General features: G+C 44.6%; 2 protein-coding genes across 2 annotated transcripts in view; both read right to left on the bottom strand.

The window, feature by feature from the left end:
• Positions 1-19372, bottom strand: part of LOC139736608 (N(6)-adenosine-methyltransferase catalytic subunit METTL3-like) — a 63811-nt gene that overhangs the window by 30076 nt on the left and 14363 nt on the right. Inside the window, exon 10 of the mRNA XM_071647358.1 lies at positions 1822-1969. Within this exon, the coding sequence (XP_071503459.1) occupies positions 1822-1969 (148 nt within the window). The remainder of the gene's footprint in view (positions 1-1821; positions 1970-19372) is intronic.
• LOC139735458 (uncharacterized) lies at positions 10981-18308 on the bottom strand. The gene is made up of 2 exons (XM_071646217.1): positions 18172-18308; positions 10981-11925 (listed from the first exon to the last, which is right to left on the bottom strand). The coding sequence occupies exon 2, from the start codon at positions 11914-11916 to the stop codon at positions 10981-10983; it is 936 nt and encodes a 311-aa protein (XP_071502318.1). The 5' UTR covers positions 11917-11925; positions 18172-18308.

Raw genomic sequence — 19372 nt, 5'->3', positions numbered from 1 at the left:
GCGAAGCTTCCAGCTAAAACTATGGACATTTCTTGAACCACCTCCAATCTTTTCAAAGTTTGTGCAGTTTGAACACACACAGATTAAACTTCATGAAATTTGTCATGTGACCAGTTTCGAATACTTTTTGCATTTATTGGTCATCTGTCAGATTGAGCATGCTTTTTTTGTTCTTTGTTGTGCATTGATCAAATTTCGAGAATTTATCAAGAACTGAAACTTTGAGGAGTTTAGCTGCTACTGTGAATGATCAATATGATCATGCAGACTCCATGAAGTGTTCTCAAATTAAATTTCTTGTAGTTTTGCAAGTCAGACTATGGCTTTTGATTAAAGTCACAATGGTTTGACTTTATACATATAGTCCAGTTGATGTAACAGTTATGATAGTGGTAGAATTTCAGTCGTTACATGTAGACTTCGAATCCCGATGGAATCCCATTTTCTTTGCTCACTTTTCCACTAATAATTTATATTCTTTCTGGTCAGTTTATTCTGTCTTTATTTGTTACAAACTCAAAAAGCTGCATCACTTCGGTGATCCCTCGCATTTATCCCCAAGTTGAATTATCCTTCGGGTTTATGCCAGGTTCAAGTGTGTGCGTGTGTGTCACACACAAACACACTGCTATAGCTTCTGACCACCCGAGCATTGAGAATTAAGGGTTTTCTGGGACGAACACTGCACTAGGGCTTTCTATAGCCCAGTCGGTAGAGCACCGGTCTGGCAATCCGGAGGTCTCGGGTTCGAATCCCGATGGAATCCCATTTTCTTTGCTCACTTTTCCACTAATAATTTCACAAAACTTGTGTGATTGTGGTAGAATCACAGTGGTTGTGGGTATACTTTTACAAAAATTGCATCAGTTGTAATATTACAAACAAATGCAAAAGTAGTGGTAGTGACAGAAGCACTAGAAGTGGCAGCAAGTGGTAATCGGTTCACTTGAAACCAGTCCTATAATAACATTTTATTCTGATTGTCAACCAATGCACATACATAGAGTAAACAATAATGACTTCTCAATGCAGTTCTGGTATAAGAGAGAAAATTTCAAATTAGCATTCAATTAACCAAATCAAGTGCTATAAATCTTATCGATGAGAGAAATCTTATGTCACTAGGGCTTCTGTCTCGGGTCATGCTTTCCCATGAGAATTCGTGCAAGATTTTTCTGATCTGCTATAAAACCCACTTTCAAGGCAAAAATCGAAATGCATTTTGCACGCAAAAAAAAAATAGATGTTGGATGCCAGACATTTAGACGAACTGCCAACAATCTACATGTCAACACCAAGTCTTCGTGAAAATGCTAGATGGAGCAATTCATTCATGGACAACTGTCACTCTCATCTTGAAATTAATACTGGAAGTTCTGACTGCAAGCCATACATGTGAGTTATAAAGCAAGCCTCAGATTGCAACATGGCACTATTTGACTTGATAGTGTCAAATCCCTTTAAGATGTTTCTGTTTCCATTGTATCATCTGACAATGGTCAACCACACGACTGCATCCACTATCATATTTTCAAAACAAAATGCTGCTGGGAATAGCAGTGTTGGAGATAGATATTTTGTTGTGTGCCCGGAAGAATGACCCAAACACATGGCAGGCCTGTAAGTAAAACATGCGATTCACGTGCATTCACGTCGACAATTTCTTGACCTTCAAGACATCTTTACCATTCAGTGAACAAAGCAGAATAAGGGTTGAGTTTAAATTCAATTCATTCAGTTTGTCTTTGTTATTTGTTTGATTTGTTTGATTGTTTGTTTGTTTGTTTGTCTGTGTTTGTATGTTGGTACAGGTGACCCTACCAGGCAGTGTTCCTTTCCGTGATTCAGCCAGTGACCCGTTCTGCCGGTGCGGATCAGCCGCTGCAGCTGGTTGGTCTTCACCCAGATGAGCTCCTCCACCTGGTTGTAACCCCAAAGCTGTAGGCACTCCCGACCGAGCTCCATGGCTCTGAAAGATCAGCAGCATCACAAACCATCATGGTTAATTGGGAAAATTGGATCCGTTTGTTGCTTCATACAAAATAATACTTGTCCCTGGGGTGACAAGACCTCGTATCTCTGAAAATTCATGATTTTGGACGTTGAGATTTTGTCACCCTAAACACACACACACACACAAACAAACAAACAAACAAACAAATAAACACAAGCACCTGAGCATGCATGCATGCTTTGCAAAACTCGACAAAGTTACGTCACAACAGCTTCAAGTTATTTCCTATGTCACCACTCTCTCTCTCTCATCAACAGACACAAACACACATCAAACACATCAAACAGGTCATTTTGAGTCCTTGATAAACAACATTCTGATTCCAGGAGTCAGACTAACCACTCACTGTCATTTCTGCTTTCTCTGTCTTTCTCTTACATGCAGACATACAGACATACAGACATACATACATATAGACCGATTCGGGTTCGTTGAGGGCAGCAGACAATTTGTGGCACTGGGCACAGCCACTAGCTCAAAATTCACTTTGCCCTCTGCATTTACCAATACAAGATCTTTAGGTCATGACCTATAAAGAATCCACCCAACTTTTGACCCGAATGTGGATGAGGTGGAAGCCACCAAACCCACTTTGGATGTGCTCAACGGAAGAGTGGGACTGGTATTCCGAAGATTGTTATGGCAACCTTTTTTTACCTCCTCTCCAGCCTAAACCACAATCACGGTTGAGTAATGATGCTTTCAGCGCATCTCTCTTTGAACAAAAAAAAATAATACTTGTCCCTGGGGTGACAAGACCTCGTATCTCAATTGGTATATATCGAAGAACCTCCTGACTGTATTTTGAATATCAAATACAATGTTAATGTAATTCCAAACAATATTTTTACACTATTTGATGTCATCACGGAAGTTATTTTGTGAAAATGTTGCAACAACAAAAAAGCCTTTTTGCTCTCCTGAAAATTCATGATTTTTGACGTTGAGATTTTGTCACCCTAAACACACACACACACACACAAACAAACAAACAAACAAACACAAGCACCAGAGCATGCATGCATGCTTTGCAAAACTCGACAAAGTTACGTCACAACAGCTTCAAGTTATTTCCTATGTCACCACTCTCTCTCTCTCATCAACAGACACAAACACACATCAAACAGGTCATTTTGAGTCCTTGATAAACAACATTCTGATTCCAGGAGTCAGACTAACCACTCACTGTCATTTCTGCTTTCTCTGTCTTTCTCTTACATACAGACATACAGACATACATACATATAGACCAATTCGGGTTCGCTGAGGGCAGCAGACAATTTGTGGCACTGGGCGCAGCCACTAGCTCAAATTGCGGTGTCCCAGCCTACCCCCCCTCCTCTCCCCCACCCCCCGGGCAACATGTTTATCGCGCACTTGTAGCAGGAGTACGCGCACTTGTTACAAAGGTTCGCGCGCTAAGCAAGCGTTCGTGCACTCAGTACGAGACGCCTATTGGCTAAAACAACCATGCATCAGTTTTTCATTCCATGCGCATGCTTATGTAGGGAGGGGTTGGGGGAGTTGGCCGGGACACCACAGTAATGGCGCTGCCCATGCCGATAATACACAAACCGCCTCACAGAATCGGTCTATATACAAAATTGTCCCTGGGGTGACAAGACCCAACATCTCAAAATCAGGAAGAGAGAGAGAGAGAAAAAAAACCCTGTCATTTTCACAACATTTTCACAACATTTTCACAAAATAACTTCATTGTTGACTTGAAATGATGCACAAACACTCCTTTGTATTACAAAAACAATTGTTTTAATTTTAGATTCAAATCAGTATTTTTGATATTCAAAATTGAGTCATGCGTTGTTGTTTTTTTTTCTTGTCTTAGATGTCATGTTACCCCAGGGACTATACACAAATATGGTAAGCAACTTATGTACATTTGCATTGCACAGAATTCTTGGATTTTATCTTAATTTGTAGATGGGTTTGCCCAAAGAAAAAAAAAATTGTTATGCTGCTTAGCTGACTCCCTCAGCCTCTTACTCCATGCATCTTTATACTCATTTAATGACAATCTAGAGGTGTTACAGGTGTTGTAATGTGTCACAGCTTTATATTTGCTTTGGTTATCAGGCAGGAAAAAAAGGAATTTAATTAGATCTTATTGGAAAAAAAACTGAAATGGCATTTGAATTTGAATTTGAGTTTGAGCTTGAATATGAATTTGAACTTGAGTTTAAAGGGTGTGTACAGTTCTGGTCGAGGCGAGGATTTAGCTTTTAAAGTTTTGCGAGATATTCAGAAACCACTCTATGAGATGTCAAAGAGCATGCAATTCTAAGGGGTATTATAAGTTTATTTGATGAAAATCGGTTTTGAAATGGCTGAGATATCCAAAAACAAGGTGAAACAAAGAAATACTAATAAAGTTGTGGCCTGTTGCCTTTTATTATTATCACTTTTTTTTGGATATCTCAGCCATTTGGAAACCATTTTTCATCAAACAAGGAAAAGTAGAAATTACGCGGTGCGTAATATATGTCCCCGCCGGAAGTAGCATTTTGTAGCAAAATGTACAATACAGGTCACAAATCAAGGTCAAAGGTCAAAGAAGTCAAAGGTCAAAATTCTGTGTAGAAAGTTTTGAAGCCCTCACCTGCTGCCATCACATAAAGCAAACGGAATCGAAATCGGGTTAGAAATGGCGAAGGAGTAACATTTTGTAGCCATTGTACAATATAGGTCAAAAATCAAGGTCAAAGGTCAAAGAAGTCAAAGGTGAAAATTCTGTGTAGAAGTTTTGAAGCCCTCACCTAGTGCCATCACATAAAGCAAACGGAATCGAAATCGGGTAAGAAATGGCGAAGGAGTAGCATTTTGTAGCAAAATGTACAATTTAGGTCAAAAATCAGGGTCAAAGGTCAAAGAAGTCAAAGGTCAAAATTCTGTGTAGAACTTTTGAAGCCCTTACCTAGTGCCATCACATAAAGCAAACAGAATCGAAATCGGGTTAGAAATGGTGAATGAGTAGCATTTTGTAGCCAATGTACAATAAAGGTAAAAAATCAAGGTCAAAGGTCAAAGAAGTCAAAGGTCAAAATTCTGTGTAGAAGTTTTGAAGCCCTCACCTAGTGCCATCACATAAAGCAAACGGAATCGAAATCAGGTTAGAAATGGCGAAGGAGTAGCATTTTGTAGCAAAATGTACAATTTAGGTAAAAAATCAGGGTCAAAGGTCAAAGAAGTCAAAGGTCAAAATTCTGTGTAGACCTTTTGAAGCCCTTACCTAGTGCCATCACATAAAGCAAACAGAATCGAAATCGGGTTAGAAATGGTGAAGGAGTAGCATTTTGTAGCCAATGTACAATAAAGGTAAAAAATCAAGGTCAAAGGTGAAAATTCTGTGTAGAAGTTTTGAAGCCCTCACCTAGTGCCATCACATAAAGCAAACGGAATCGAAATTGGGTTAGAAATGGCGAAGGAGTAGCATTTTGTAGCAAAATGTACAATTTAGGTCAAAAATCAGGGTCAAAGGTCAAAGAAGTCAAAGGTCAAAATTCTGTGTAGAGGTTTTGAAGCCCTTAACTAGTGCCATCACATGAAGCAAACGGAATTGAAATCGGGTTAGAAATGGCGAAGGAGTAGCATTTTGTAGCAAAATGTACAATATAGGTCAAAGGTCAAGGTCAAAGGTCACAACTGAAATTCTGTGTAGAAGTTTCAAAGCTCCTACATAGTGCTATCATATAAAGCAAACAGAATCAAAATTGGCTCATAAATGACAGATAAGTAGCAAATTGAAGATTTTGATCACACACGGACACACGGACGGACACACACACGGACACACACACGTACGGAGCCCGTTTCATAGTCCCCTGCTCGAACTCGTTCGGCGGGGACAATAAACGTTGAATCCTTCTTAAAATTACATGCTCTTTCATATTTTATAAGAAGTTTCTCATTATCTCACTTAGGAATTGTTCAAAACATGAATCCCTCACCTCAACCAGTACTGTACAGTCCCTTTAAGTTTGAGTTTGAGCTCGAACATGAATTTGAATTTGGGTTCAAGTTTGAGTTTGAGTTGAAGTGAAATTTGCAGTTTGTTACTCTTTCCAGCTGCAGTTGCTGAACATCCCATAGTCAGGGTTTATTTCACTCCTGCATCATCAGCTACACTTGTCACATTCTCTATGTGCCCCTTTTAATACATACCTAATATGTTTTTCCACCTTGTCTGAGCTCAAAACTCCAAAAGTACGAACAACAAGTAAAGATATACTGAACTATGCATGGTCATGTCTAAAATGAACCTTCAAAAACAACAGTCACTGTGGAAGATTGCAGTTTTAGTACAAGGTTAGTCATACTTTATGATCACTATCTTGTTATAATCTTTTTTGCTTTGTTTTTGTTATTACATACAGCTTTCTTTTAATTCACTTTGCCCTCTGCATTTACCAATACAAGATCTTTAGGACATGACCTATAAAGAATCCACCCAACTTTTGACCCGAATGTGGATGAGGTGGAAGCCACCAAACCCACTTTGGATGTGCTCAACGGAAGAGTGGGACTGGCATTCCGGAGATTGTTATCATAGCAACCTTGTTTTACCTCCTCTCCAGCCTAAACCACAATCATGGTTGAGTAATGATGCTTTCAGCGCATCTCTCTTTGAACAAGCTCGTAAAAGTTGCAAACTGGGGTTCTGCAACATGAGCATGTATGAATGGGTGGTGGAGGGGGGCTGGGGAGACGTGTCTTTTGGCTGGTTTGCATCTCGTACGACACCTGGACGCGCCCCCCAATTGGTTGATGGGGCTCATACCATATCTTGGAGTGCACTGATTGGATGGTTCGCAAAATGGCTTCACATTTAATGGATGTCTTATCTGCCCTGGAGAACTATGCATTAACTACCTAAAAGAGTGGTTAGCTATTTTTAGATTGATCATTTTCTCTCTTTCTTGCTATCTGTATCTCCATTCTTATTTGTTTTGTTTTTTAGTACTTCTGTAACTTTTCCTCTTTCCTACCCACGCACACACTTACAATACAGTAAATAAAAAAGAACATATTCAAACCTACCCTATATATCATTGACAGTTTTTAGATCTCATCCCACACTCTGAAGCCATATAATGTAACAAATGGTGGTTTTGTTTGTTTGCATAATAAGGAACGTTCTGGAATTTCACGCATGAACACTTGCAATGATTTGGATGGTACATTCTCAGCCCTCCCCACCCCCCCCCCCCCCCCCCCTTCAATAAGTCACTTTCTACACAATACTGCCCCAAGAGGTAACAGCAATGCAGGAAATTTAATTAAGAACCTCAAAATCGATGCTGCAATCTCGACAAACCTGCTCGGCCTAAGACGGGTAAGTAAGAAAAGGGAGCAAGGACACACAAATGATACCACTACATGTAGAAGCATCCTACAGAATGTTCATGAGCTATGAAGAACTCTGCATTACGTGACATCACAACCCTTCAAAAATCACACACCATTATGACTTGCATTGAGACCAGAAAGTCATTAGACTCACTGGCAATGCAGCTTTTCTGGAAAGGACTCGAGTGAAAGCCCCAAAATAGTCAGAGAAACAGATTTGAAAGCAATATACTTGGGTGACCCGCACCTCGTCATAGTTAATGTTTGCGCATATTTGAATCACATTTCGCCACTGAAATTCTTTGAAATCCAACTCACATACAGTAAAAATGCTGAAAATTCCAATGGAATCACAAGTTCACTGATCGATATCGAAAATTTGCAGCTATCGTCGTCAAACGCGAACGATGCGAAAAAGTTGCGCGCTAAGGAAGGGGCCCGCAACTCGTCACCCGCGCTCCCATAGACAAAGCACGTAAAAGACGTGTGCGGGTGACCGTGATACTCCCATAGACATACACGTAAAAGATGCGTGCGGGGACAGTGGTGATACTTATAACATGTATTCCGATTAAATTTCAGATTTTCGCGAAAAAATATTCGGTTTTCACCACAATTTGCGTGGTTGTGGTAGCCCTCCATAGTTTCAAGCGTACTGAACACAGTCCCGGGCATAAATTTTTGTTTAGTGGGCTTAAAACAATTTTAAGCGGGGTGACGGTAATCGGGCCCCTGACGAGGTGCGGGTACCTCACTACACCATGAAATGCTTCGAAATGAGATTCTGGACGCACAGTTATGCTAACATCCAGCCAGCCTAAACATCCTAAACATTATGTGGAATATGGCACCTCAGATCCTGCTCTGCTCACATTGGGAGGCAATTGGATATTTGAACAAAAAATAAACACCTGTCTGGATACATTGCAACAAGTACACTAAACTGTCATCATGGTATGTAGCTCAATTATCTACTCTGAAATCCAAGCAGCATATCACCTCCCAGCTCCCTATACATTAAACATGTGATTTAACACAGCACACGTGAAGGAAAACATACTAGTGATGGCATTGGTGTACAAATAACTAGCGATAGACATTTAACCTCTCAAGTTTTGTGCTAAACAGGGCACATGATGAAAATGAGAACAAAAGGAGGAAACAAAAACCACATAAAGAGGCCAGAAATCTTTCAAACACAGTGTGTGGCAGCTCACCGAGCCCTCCCGTCACGTCACACGAGCAACTTCTCTCAATCCGCTATTAATGTCAACCGCAAACAGGATTTACTGTCTTCCACCCGGGAGTGGAGGGGGGAAGAGAGTTCAAGTGGGACAACATTCTTCTGAGGATTACCCAGCCCTGGGGACTCCTTGGCCCGTGGAGTCGGGCGACACCAGGTGGACTTAAGGTGTCTGCTTGCAGGTGCTTCAAATTTCCTCCTCCTTCAAACACCACACTGCTAATTGTACCACTTCTCTAGGGGGGTTAAAGGTCGGGCACTTGACCCGGTAACGACCTCCAAGTCAGAGGTTCTCCATTGGGGCATGTTCTTGGCCCATGCATTCCTCTCCTGCCTAATGAGAAGAGCATGGTCTTCTAGGGATGGGGGTTGGCACGGTTTGACAGCACTGAGACACCTGCAGCATAAACAAGGAGCTTATGGGAATTTAGTCAGGGGTCAAGGATACTGACATTTTCAAGGTTGGCCTATGAATTATGTTTTGGCACAGATGCCGTGTGTGTGTGTGTGTGCGTGTGTGTGTGTGTGTGTGTGAGAGAGAGAGACAGAGAGGGAAAGATATAGTTATCTGCCACATGGAATCTTGACAGATAGTAATGTTACGGTTAACTGACTTTGATAATGGGTAGGGGAGCAGTAAAAATTTTACACGGAACTCCAGTGCCTTCACGCTTGAATGATGTCATGAATGTTAATATGTTAATAAGGAAACACATTTGTCTCTCTTTTCCTATCCACTTTCTGCCCGTCATCCTTTCAAAATTATTCTCACATGGAAAAGTGGATATAGACAATTTTACTGCAAAGTGCTTTGTTGCAATTGTCAGCTCTGAGGAAAAGGGGATTATTTTGTCGTTTTGTTTGTCTTGTTTTGTTTATTTGCTTTTGATGGGGGGGGGGGGCAAGAATAGGGTGTGAAAAAGCACAGCAAGTATAGGTACAATGTAGGTAATGAAAGTTGTGTTTGGACAATATCTAAAGAAAGCCTTTTTCTACTAATTCTGTATGCTAAATTGAGCTTCTGCACTTTTACAGCACTGGTTTGTGAATTACTGAACCTCTTCTTGTGAGTATTCTCAAAGACGCTTGATAACTCACATACACTAAAAAGCAGTGGGTTGGCAGTTGCAATGGGGAAAATCTGTGTTTGCTGATGCCGCAACACAGTTTGCATGCATACGAAACTAGGTCTAGTTGACGGTACTTTTGAGGATCAGCGAAAGTGTCCCTTCTCCCTCAGCATGCGCTCAGAGCTTGGCAGAAAGAAAAGAAAAAATTGCTGTGATGCATGGAAACATTGCATTGAATGCAACAGTAGTTGTGTTGTGTCACAACCAGTGCAGTGTGTATGTACACACATTGACGTATTAACTCGTTCCATATGGGAACCTGGTACGCCGAGTCGACATCATTAATTCACAAGCAACAAGAAAAGTGCGTGCAAAGAAGAAACTTTATTACCGTACTCGCCAATTCGGAGAGTTCGTCTGCCACGGTGCGTAACTGATCACCGCACGAAGAGTCGATACACAGCGTCTTGTATACAATATACAACAAAGCACAGGGAGACACACCACGGACACATCCGCCTCTGTTGAGAGTCAGCTAACAACTGCTCGCTCACACTGCTCGCTCGAGCGAGACTTTACCCACGTGCGACCCGTGCCCCCACTACAACTCTTAAGGTCACGGGGTCACCGCACGCCGCCAACGTCCTACTAGACGTACCAGAGACACCTACTTCTAGTGCTCTAAACTCATTTCATTACACAGCCCCTCCCTAAGACTAGTCAGTCCCTTGACTAGAGCATGGCTTCTCACACATAATGAAATGACCAAAAATCGGATACTTAAATTCCGTATCTCTCTTAATTAAAAACACAAAAAATAACGCAATATCGACCTGCTTATTTGAATCTCTCCAATTAGCACGTACAGCAACCTTTACCCTTCTCTCTAAGCACATTAAAACAACAAGTATCTTACATGAAAACAACATGAAACACTTTCTGCCAACTCTGCATGAACATGTATTTACATAACTTAAGTCAACACCGGAGATAAAGCTGAATCATTACCTGCGTTTGAGTTATTTAAAGGTCATGAGAGTTTGGTTTTCCGTCTTTGTCATGACGTAAATCTCACAGAGCACCTTGTGTATGTACATTGATTAAAGTTTCTGTCGTTGAGGTTATTTGCGCTTTTCCAGTGGTAACTCTTCCAGTGATTCGAGTTATATTTACACTTAATTATATGAATAAACAAAATAAACAAAGCTTTCTTAATAGCAGTCCACATTATCTTAAACACATATAAAACACGAAAAACACTGGAGCGTTATGGTCGTTGCATCTCTTCGCTAAGTCTGCACTCCCACTACTGCGTCAACAAGGAATTCCTTGCGACGTTCTAGTTTGGTGCACAAGACTCCGTCCTTGTATGTCATCTCGCAGACGGTTTCTGTTATCTTGTGTACTTTGCCAACGAGAATTTTGGTCAATTCCCCCTCCGTCATCGGTTGGCCTGGTGCCCCAGCCTCCACATGATGCAGCTTTGTCAGGCGATGAGGTGCGTTCTTGCCCCCCGCTCGGAGAAACACCACTTCATACTGCCTGTCTCGGCTCTCCTCCCATATCTTCTCGCCTTCCCGATATATGGACCGAGAGGATTCTTCACCGACGTTCACCCGCTGGTTCTGCAGGAGATCTGGGACGGGTAGTTCTCCGACCGGCTCGTTTACCGTGACCCGCCGGATTTGGGGTTCCAAGATGTCATCCGGCTCAGGTACTTGGTTGTCCGGCTCCGAGTCTGATGTCCCGGATCCGGGATCCGGCGGCCCCATCATCGCTAGCATGCCTCGTGGCTTCCCCCTTGCTGGTGGAGCTAGGGGACCTGGGACAGACTCCACCTCTTGCCGCGTCCCCGGTGAGACCGTCACCTCAATCTCCGCACAGGGGGTTGGAGTCTCAGGAACTGAAACACTGCTCTTCACCTGCTTCGCAACAGGCGAGCGGGATCTATGTCGTCTCCCAGTTTCATCGTTGCGGCTGTGGACTTCGCGAGAGTGGTTGTCCCTTCCAGCTGTTGGGGAATCTCCTCTATGCCCGCGGTGCAGCCTCCTGTAGTGAGCCAAGAGGTTATCTCTCCGGGAGAATAACTTCCCGCACTGCTTGCACTCGTGGCTGCGCCGACTTCGATGCTCGCTTTCGATGTGCCGGGTTAAACTCCGATGGTGGGAGAAGTATCTATGGCAAGTGTAGCACTTGTAGAGTCCTTTCTCCGGTGATCTCGACATGATGAAACTCTGTTGTAAAAAGACAACAAATATGACAATATATACATTGTTTAAACGGTCACCACTTTATCACATGGTGTTGACGGTATCCTGCAACTTCCTACGTATTTACATTACGCTGTACATCAATAAACTGCAATCACTCCACACTCTGTCCCACATTCCTGTTAGGAGTCTCCGTATCGCTGAGGCGGATTTCGCCTCCTAGGTGGATAGCGTCGCGGAGGAGTAGGCCTACTAGAAGAATCTGGGGTATTGGGCTCATCTTCGCCAGCCTGTGTAGTGGGAGGGTTAGATTCTGGTCGAACTTCGGCAACCTCGTTGGGTCTCTCGTGAGGTGGTACTTGGAGGACATGAGGATCCGGCTCCTGCAAAGGAGCATCACTTCCTCCACCAACCTCGATCCATGACTCCAACGGCTCTCCAAGGTAGGGTTTCATCCTGTCCACGTGGACCACCCGTTTCTTTCCGTTGTGTTTCTCCTGTATTCGGCACGTAACGTCCGACAACTTTCCCACAACGAGAAACGGACCTTTCCATCTTCGCTGCAGTTTTGGAGATAAGCCCTTAGTCTTTGCTGTGTTGTGGAGCCATATGAAGTCTCCAACCTTGAAGTTGCTTCCCTCTGCCTTCCGGTCATATGTTTCCTTTTGCCGTCGGGCACTTGCTGCTAACTTCTTCCGGGCCCTCTGATGCGCTTCTCGCATGCGCCTCCTCAACTGGTAGGCATAATCTGTTACCGGGGACGGGGTAACTTCTTCTTCCTGCCTGGCTGTTTCCATAGTGAGGTCGATCGGCAATGAGAGCTCCTTCCCTAGCATCATCATACTGGGGGTCTCCCCAGTAGACTCTTGCGGAGATGTGCGGTATGCGAAGAGGGCCAGTGGCACCTTGATGTCCCAGTCCCTCTGTCGATTGTAGGGATCTATCAGCATTGACACAGTGGTGATCAGCGTGTGATTGAACTTCTCGATCATTCCGTCGGACTTCGGGTTGTATGGGGTAGTTCTTGTCTTGTCAATTCCGAGAATGTTACACATCTCCTTGAAGACCTGGGATTCGAAGTTACGCCCTTGGTCGGAATGTAACACCTTAGGAACTCCAAACCGTGCTACAAACTCACTGACAAACTTATGTGCGACTGTTTCAGCAGTCTGGTCCGGTATGGGGTAAGCTTCCATCCATTTGCTGAAATAATCCCCTACAACCAAGATGTACTTGTTTCCTCTATCTGTTTCGGGCAGAGGACCCACGATGTCCATGGCCACTCTCTCCATGGGAGCACCTACTACTTCTTGAATCAAAGGAGCCTTTTTCTTGTTCAGAGGGTTTTTCTTTTGGGCACAAGTGCTGCACCCTCTAACCACTGATCGGATATCTGCGTCCATTCCAACCCAGTAGAACCTCCTTCTAACCTTAGCTCGAGTCTTCTTCATCCCAAAGTGACCACTGGACTTTCCACCATGCAATTCCTCGATGACCTCCTTCCGGCGTTTTTCCGGCAGGACAATGTGCCAGGTAGTCTCATCCCCTTCATCCGACTCCCATCGCCGGTACAGGATATCTTCCTTGACTTCAAGTTGCTCCCACATTCGCCAGTAGGCCTTTTCCACACTGGATTTGGCTGCCATTTCAGCCTTGCTTGGCCTGTCTCTTCCTTCCTTCATCCTGTCCAGTATCCATTTCAATGAATTGTCTGCGGCTTGGTCTTGGCCTAGGGTAGTGTTATCCAAGGGCTGCAATGTCACCACCTTCACCTCCATGCGAGGTTGAGTGTCTTGGTCAACTTGATATGGCCTTGCCTCCTGCATAGGTGATCTATCGCTGGTGTCACATTGTTTGCAGTCCACGCATGGTCTCCTTGACAGGCTGTCTGCATTTGCATGGGACCTCCCAGCACGATGTATGATTGTGAGGTCATATTCCGCAATGACCTGCAGCCACCTTGCCATTTGGCCTTGAGCATCACGAAAATTCAAAAGCCAGCGAAGGGCCCCATGATCAGTCCTGACTGTCACCTTTTGTCCGTAGAGATACTGCCGAAACTGCTTCAAAAACAGGACGACAGCTAGAAGCTCCTTTCGTGTGGTGCAGTAGTTTCTCTCTGCTTTGCTGAGGGATTTGCTAGCATAGCAAATTACCCTTTCCTCGCCACCCTGCACCTGTGACAGAACAGCTCCCACCCCCTCGTTGCTAGCGTCGGTGTCTAGGATATATCCCTGCTCAGGATCGGGGTAGGCCAGTATGGGTGCTTCGACAAGTCGCTTCCGAAGCTCCTGGAAAGCTTCCTCACATTCCCCTGTCCAGGCGAATTGATGACCCTTTTCTGTCAGGCGATGGAGAGGTCGGGCAATGTTAGAGAATCCGGCGATGAACCTTCGGTAATACGAGGCTAAACCAAGGAAACTTTGGACTTGTTTCACGTTGGTGGGAGTGGGCCATTCCTTCACTACTGCAATCTTTTCCGGGTCAGTGGTGATCCCTTGGCTTGACACGACATGGCCTAGGTACAGCACGCTCTCTTTGAAGAGGTGGCATTTCTTTGCCTTGAGTTTCAATCCTGCCTCTCGCAAGCGCTGGAAGACAGTTTCAAGGCGGCTCAACTCTTCCTCTACAGACTTGGCATACACAATGACATCGTCTAGATACACTAGGAGGGTCTCCCAGTGAAGTCCTGCCAACACTCGCTCCATGAGCCTTTCAAAGGTAGATGGTGCACCACAGAGTCCGAAGGGCATGACTTTCCAGCTGTACAAGCCTCCCCTAACCACAAAAGTGCTTTTCTTCTGGGCGTCTTCATCCAGTTCTACCTGCCAATACCCTGACGCAAGATCCAAAGTGGAAAACCACTTTGAGCCTCCAAGGGCATCCAGGGAATCATCAATCCGGGGGATTGGGTAGGCGTCCTTGGTGGTAAGATGGTTAAGTCGTCTGTAGTCAACACAGAACCTTTTTGACCCATCTTTTTTCTTGACGAGAACAACATTGGAAGCCCAAGGGCTGTCTGATGGTTCAATCATGCCTGTATCGAGCAGCTGCTTGATCTGACGGTCTATCTCTGCCTGTTCCCCAGGGGGGAAACGTCTAGGTCTCTCCTTGATTGGTGCATGGTCTCCTGTATTGATTCTGTGGCGAACTTTGTCAGTGCGGCCAATGTCTGTGTCTGAGGTAGAAAACACATCTTGATAATCGCAGAGTAGTTGAGCAATTTTGGCATGGTGAGCTTTGTCTACCTCTTGTGTGCTCCTTTCGTATAGGTCTCTGAGATGGTTAGGAATGGGACTACTCTCCTTGTTCTCTGCTGAGCTGTTTTGTTCTTCCATCAGATCCGTCTCACATACTGGTGAAATGTAGCCTGCAAGAGTTCCTCGCTTGACAACACAGTCTGCTTGTCCTGGATTGAAAATCCTGATTGGGAAATCCTCCGAGGCATCCACCAGCACCCGGGCAACTAATATTCCCTTCATGGCCAGTTCACCATTGTTTACTGGCTCAATGATTCCAACACCATGAACAGCTCCCTTCTGTCTTACAGTACCAGGCACCAGTACTTCATGTCCAGCTGGGATTCTTGCTGTCTCACCGACCATTACTCTCGAACAGAGCGGTGTTCCTTGTCTATCACTACACTCGATTCTCTCCCCATCTAGCTTCACTTCCATCTTCTTGAGGTCAAGGCTTGCCCCATTTTGTAGTAGGAAATCCATTCCAAGGATTCCATCCAACTGGTTTGTGTCTCCGAACACTACTTGCAATGATGTTATCCTTCTCCCAATTTTCAACTCGATGACTGTCCTCCCAAGTGTCTTCAAGGGGCTACCATCTGCAGTCCGTACTCCTAGACCACTGGTCTGCAAATGGGGCCTGTTTTCTGGTGAGATGCGGTAATACAAGGTTGCTGACAAAATCGTGTCTGTTGCTCCAGTGTCTACTAGCAACCTTGCGTTAATGCCTCTGATCTCTACATCTACAAACAAGCCACTGCGAGCTTGAAGGAGGTTGGGTCTGATTTCCAGTTGTGGTTCCGATGGGCTTTCATCTACTGTTTTGGCGCTCCCGCCTGGCCCTCCTGTGTGTCCAGCCTTCCCTCGGGCCGTGTGGGTGGCTGGTTGTCGTTTCCCCGGGATTGCTGGTCACTTGTCTTCTTCTTTCTCTTAGGACATTCCCTTTGGAAATGTCCTTTCTCGTGACAGAAATAGCATTCATCTGTTGCTGAAGCAAACCTCCGTTTCCACTGACCACGTCGCTCCTGGCTGCCTCGATCTGCCTTGTCCAGCCTTTCATTGATCTTCTTTATCTCTTCCCACAACTTTTTGTTGTGAATGACATCGTCATTCAAGACCCGTGCTTGCTTGTATCTTCTTCCCGTTCGTTGTTCCTCGAGCCGGTAGAAATTGTCTGTTGTAAGTGCTGCCTGTATAGCCTCATCTAGAGTAGTGGGCTTTGAGCGGAATATGCCCTCTCGCACTGATTGGTCTTCTATTGCTTCAACAAAGTGTGTCCTTGCCAAGCGGTCTTGTGACTCCCCAGGAAGTTCTGGATACGCTAGCCTGGTGAGTTCCCAAATTCCTTGACCTAGCTCTTGGATGCTCTCCTTTGGGCCTTGCCGGCGATAGCGTAATTCAAGGAGGTAGTTTTCTGCCATCTGCCCTGGTCCAAAACGTTTCTCCAAGAGCTGTACGAGTTCCTTATAGGACAGCCGTGAAGATTCGCCGACTTCAACCCCACAGGCCTTCAGGGCAGGCCCCCTCAGGCTTGCCGCTAGGAAGATCCTGGCTTGCTCATCATCCCAACCATTAGCCATCCTGCAGGCTTCAAAGTGACTACGATATTCCGTCCATGGAATCTTTCCGTCAAACCTGTCTGGAATGATGTTCGGCCTTGAGCCAGTAGCATTTGTGTACACCGACTGGGACTGTCTTGATTCGAATTGGTGTTCTTGAAACGGGCGATCACTAGGTTGCATTTCCACCTGCTTTCGACGCTGAGTAGGAACTACTCTTGGTGCATGTAACTCCTGCCACTCATCCATGTTGTGCACCTCCACTGACTCTGGACTTTTTGCTTGAAGCCAAGATTTCCGACTAGTTGAAGACTTCTGAGGTATCCAATTTTCCGTGGTACCGATTTGTCTTGGGATTCCGGGTGTAGGTCCTTCCACATTTAGCGAAGTCCCTGGCCTGTTGAAGTTGAGAGGGGAATTCAGCACATCCTCAGGCGCTACTGGGACTGTGTACTTGCTGTCGGCTGTGTACTTTGTTGGTGTCATAGTTGCAGCTGTTGTTTTTGGAAAGCTCACTGGCGATTTCTGGCCCAATCCAAGCTGTTGCAACTGTTCTCTCAGTGCACGATTCTCCTCCAGAAGTGTCTCATTTTCTGCCCTTGAACTGAGCAATGCCTCCTCCCCTTTTTGGACCTCCGCCACTAAGACATCTAATTCAACATCGGGATGTAATTTCTCTGCCGCCATGATGTGTAAGAATGTTGAATTGAATTAAAATTCACCCGGAACAGCGTAGTTCAATCTATCAGTCTGCTGTGAGAATGTGCATGTGCAGGAATAGCAGGTATTCAATGCGATAGCACCACTGGCACTGCAGGCATAGCAGGCATTCAATATGAAGGCACCACTGGCACTGCAGGCATAGTAGGCATTCAATATGAAGGCACCACTGGCACTGCAGGCGCTACTATTTCTCTTAGCAAGGCGCTACTACTTCTCTTGACAGGCGACACTATTTCTTCATTTTCTTCAGGCGCAGAGTCTATACTAAAACAATGCAGGCGCCTTTCGCCTGCAGGCGCCCTTCCCTGCAGGCGCCCTTCCCTGCAGGCGCCCTTCCCTGCAGGCGCCCTTCCTTGCAGGCGCCCTTCACTGCAGGACGAAATATACGCAAGATGTATTTACTGATCCAACCTCACCCTGCAGGCAATGAAAAGTATAGTAGGCATTCGTAACGAGGGCACTACTATAGCACTGCAGGATAAATCCTCTCTCCTCTAATTTATTAATGCAAAACAATTTTACATTAACATGATTTAGCAGTCACCTGGTCCACGAAACCCATCCCACCGCTGCCACCAATGTAGTATAACCGGATTTCTCCAGTTACTGTGGGATCTTTACTGGGTATATATTCGCGGACACTTCACTCACGCTCAAAGCGATCAGACCACATCTCCATATCACGCCGAGTCGACATCATTAATTCACAAGCAACAAGAAAAGTGCGTGCAAAGAAGAAACTTTATTACCGTACTCGCCAATTCGGAGAGTTCGTCTGCCACGGTGCGTAACTGATCACCGCACGAAGAGTCGATACACAGCGTCTTGTATACAATATACAACAAAGCACAGGGAGACACACCACGGACACATCCGCCTCTGTCGAGAGTCAGCTAACCACTGCTCCCTCACACTGCTCGCTCGAGCGAGACTTTACCCACGTGCGACCCGTGCCCCCACTACAACTCTTAAGGTCACGGGGTCACCGCACGCCGCCAACGTCCTACTAGACGTACCAGAGACACCTACTTCTAGTGCTCTAAACTCATTTCATTACAATATGACTGGTAGTTACTTGATATTGCAATCCAAGTGAGCTGGCCTTGGACAGTGTGTGCATGGTCAATGTTTGCTTCTTTTTTTTTTCAATATTTTCACAATCAAGAGCCTATTTGCTATCAAAATTTGTGAAAATAAAACCATCACAAAAATGACAGTGTACAGTACATGACTAAAGAGATGTTAGATTACCCGAGTTCTAAATACTGGCCTACATTTTTTCAAATGTAACCTTGATAATCAAGACTAGCAAAATCCAAACAAAGTCACAGAAATCCTTGAAATTTGGACTAGCTTTGAAGTCATTGTTTGGTAATACTGATGCGCTAGATTACACTTTGAAAATTTATCTTTGACTAAGTGAAATATTGAGTCAGGCTTCAAGAGGAAAAGAAATAATGGTCTTCAATAACTCATATTGTCTACACCTTCCTGGCTATGTGATTTAATGCTCGGTGAAACAAGGGAAGAGATTTGAAACAGCTCTGTTAGATATATCCAAGTATTTTACATCTGGGTATTGACTTTACGGCCGTATATTATCCTCGTGGTTGCCTTCACAGGGAACAGAGGTGGAAAGGGGGAGAAAAATTACAGAGAAAAGACACACAGACACCTGAACACAGAATCCCTAGATTGCTGATATGAACTTGTTCTAGCGGTCAGAGTTCACTTTGCAGTCATCTTTCGAAGTTGAGCCCAACAGCTGCGCAACACCTTGCCGCAAAGAGTATACTGCATCAAGGCCATGCATGAAAGGGGAGATCTTGAGAGGAGAGCTGGCGGAGGAGGAAAGGTAGGGGGAGCAGAAGCAGGAGCAGGAGAAAGTACACATATAGGAGGAGGAGGAGAAGAAGGGGGAGGAGGAAGAGGAAAAGGAAGAAGAGGGGA

The sequence above is a fragment of the Diadema antillarum genome, unplaced genomic scaffold (assembly GCF_040938485.1).
Source record: "Diadema antillarum isolate AM-2024a unplaced genomic scaffold, OU_Dant_1.0 scf00000028, whole genome shotgun sequence".
NCBI lineage: Eukaryota > Metazoa > Echinodermata > Echinoidea > Diadematoida > Diadematidae > Diadema > Diadema antillarum.
Note: the sequence above shows the minus strand (reverse complement) of the source record. Positions and strands in the feature narration are given on the sequence as shown.

Coding starts and splice junctions, on each gene's coding strand:
- LOC139735458 (XM_071646217.1), bottom strand. CDS start 11,916: ATGTCGAGATCACCGGAGAAAGGACTCTACAAGTGCTACACTTGCCAT.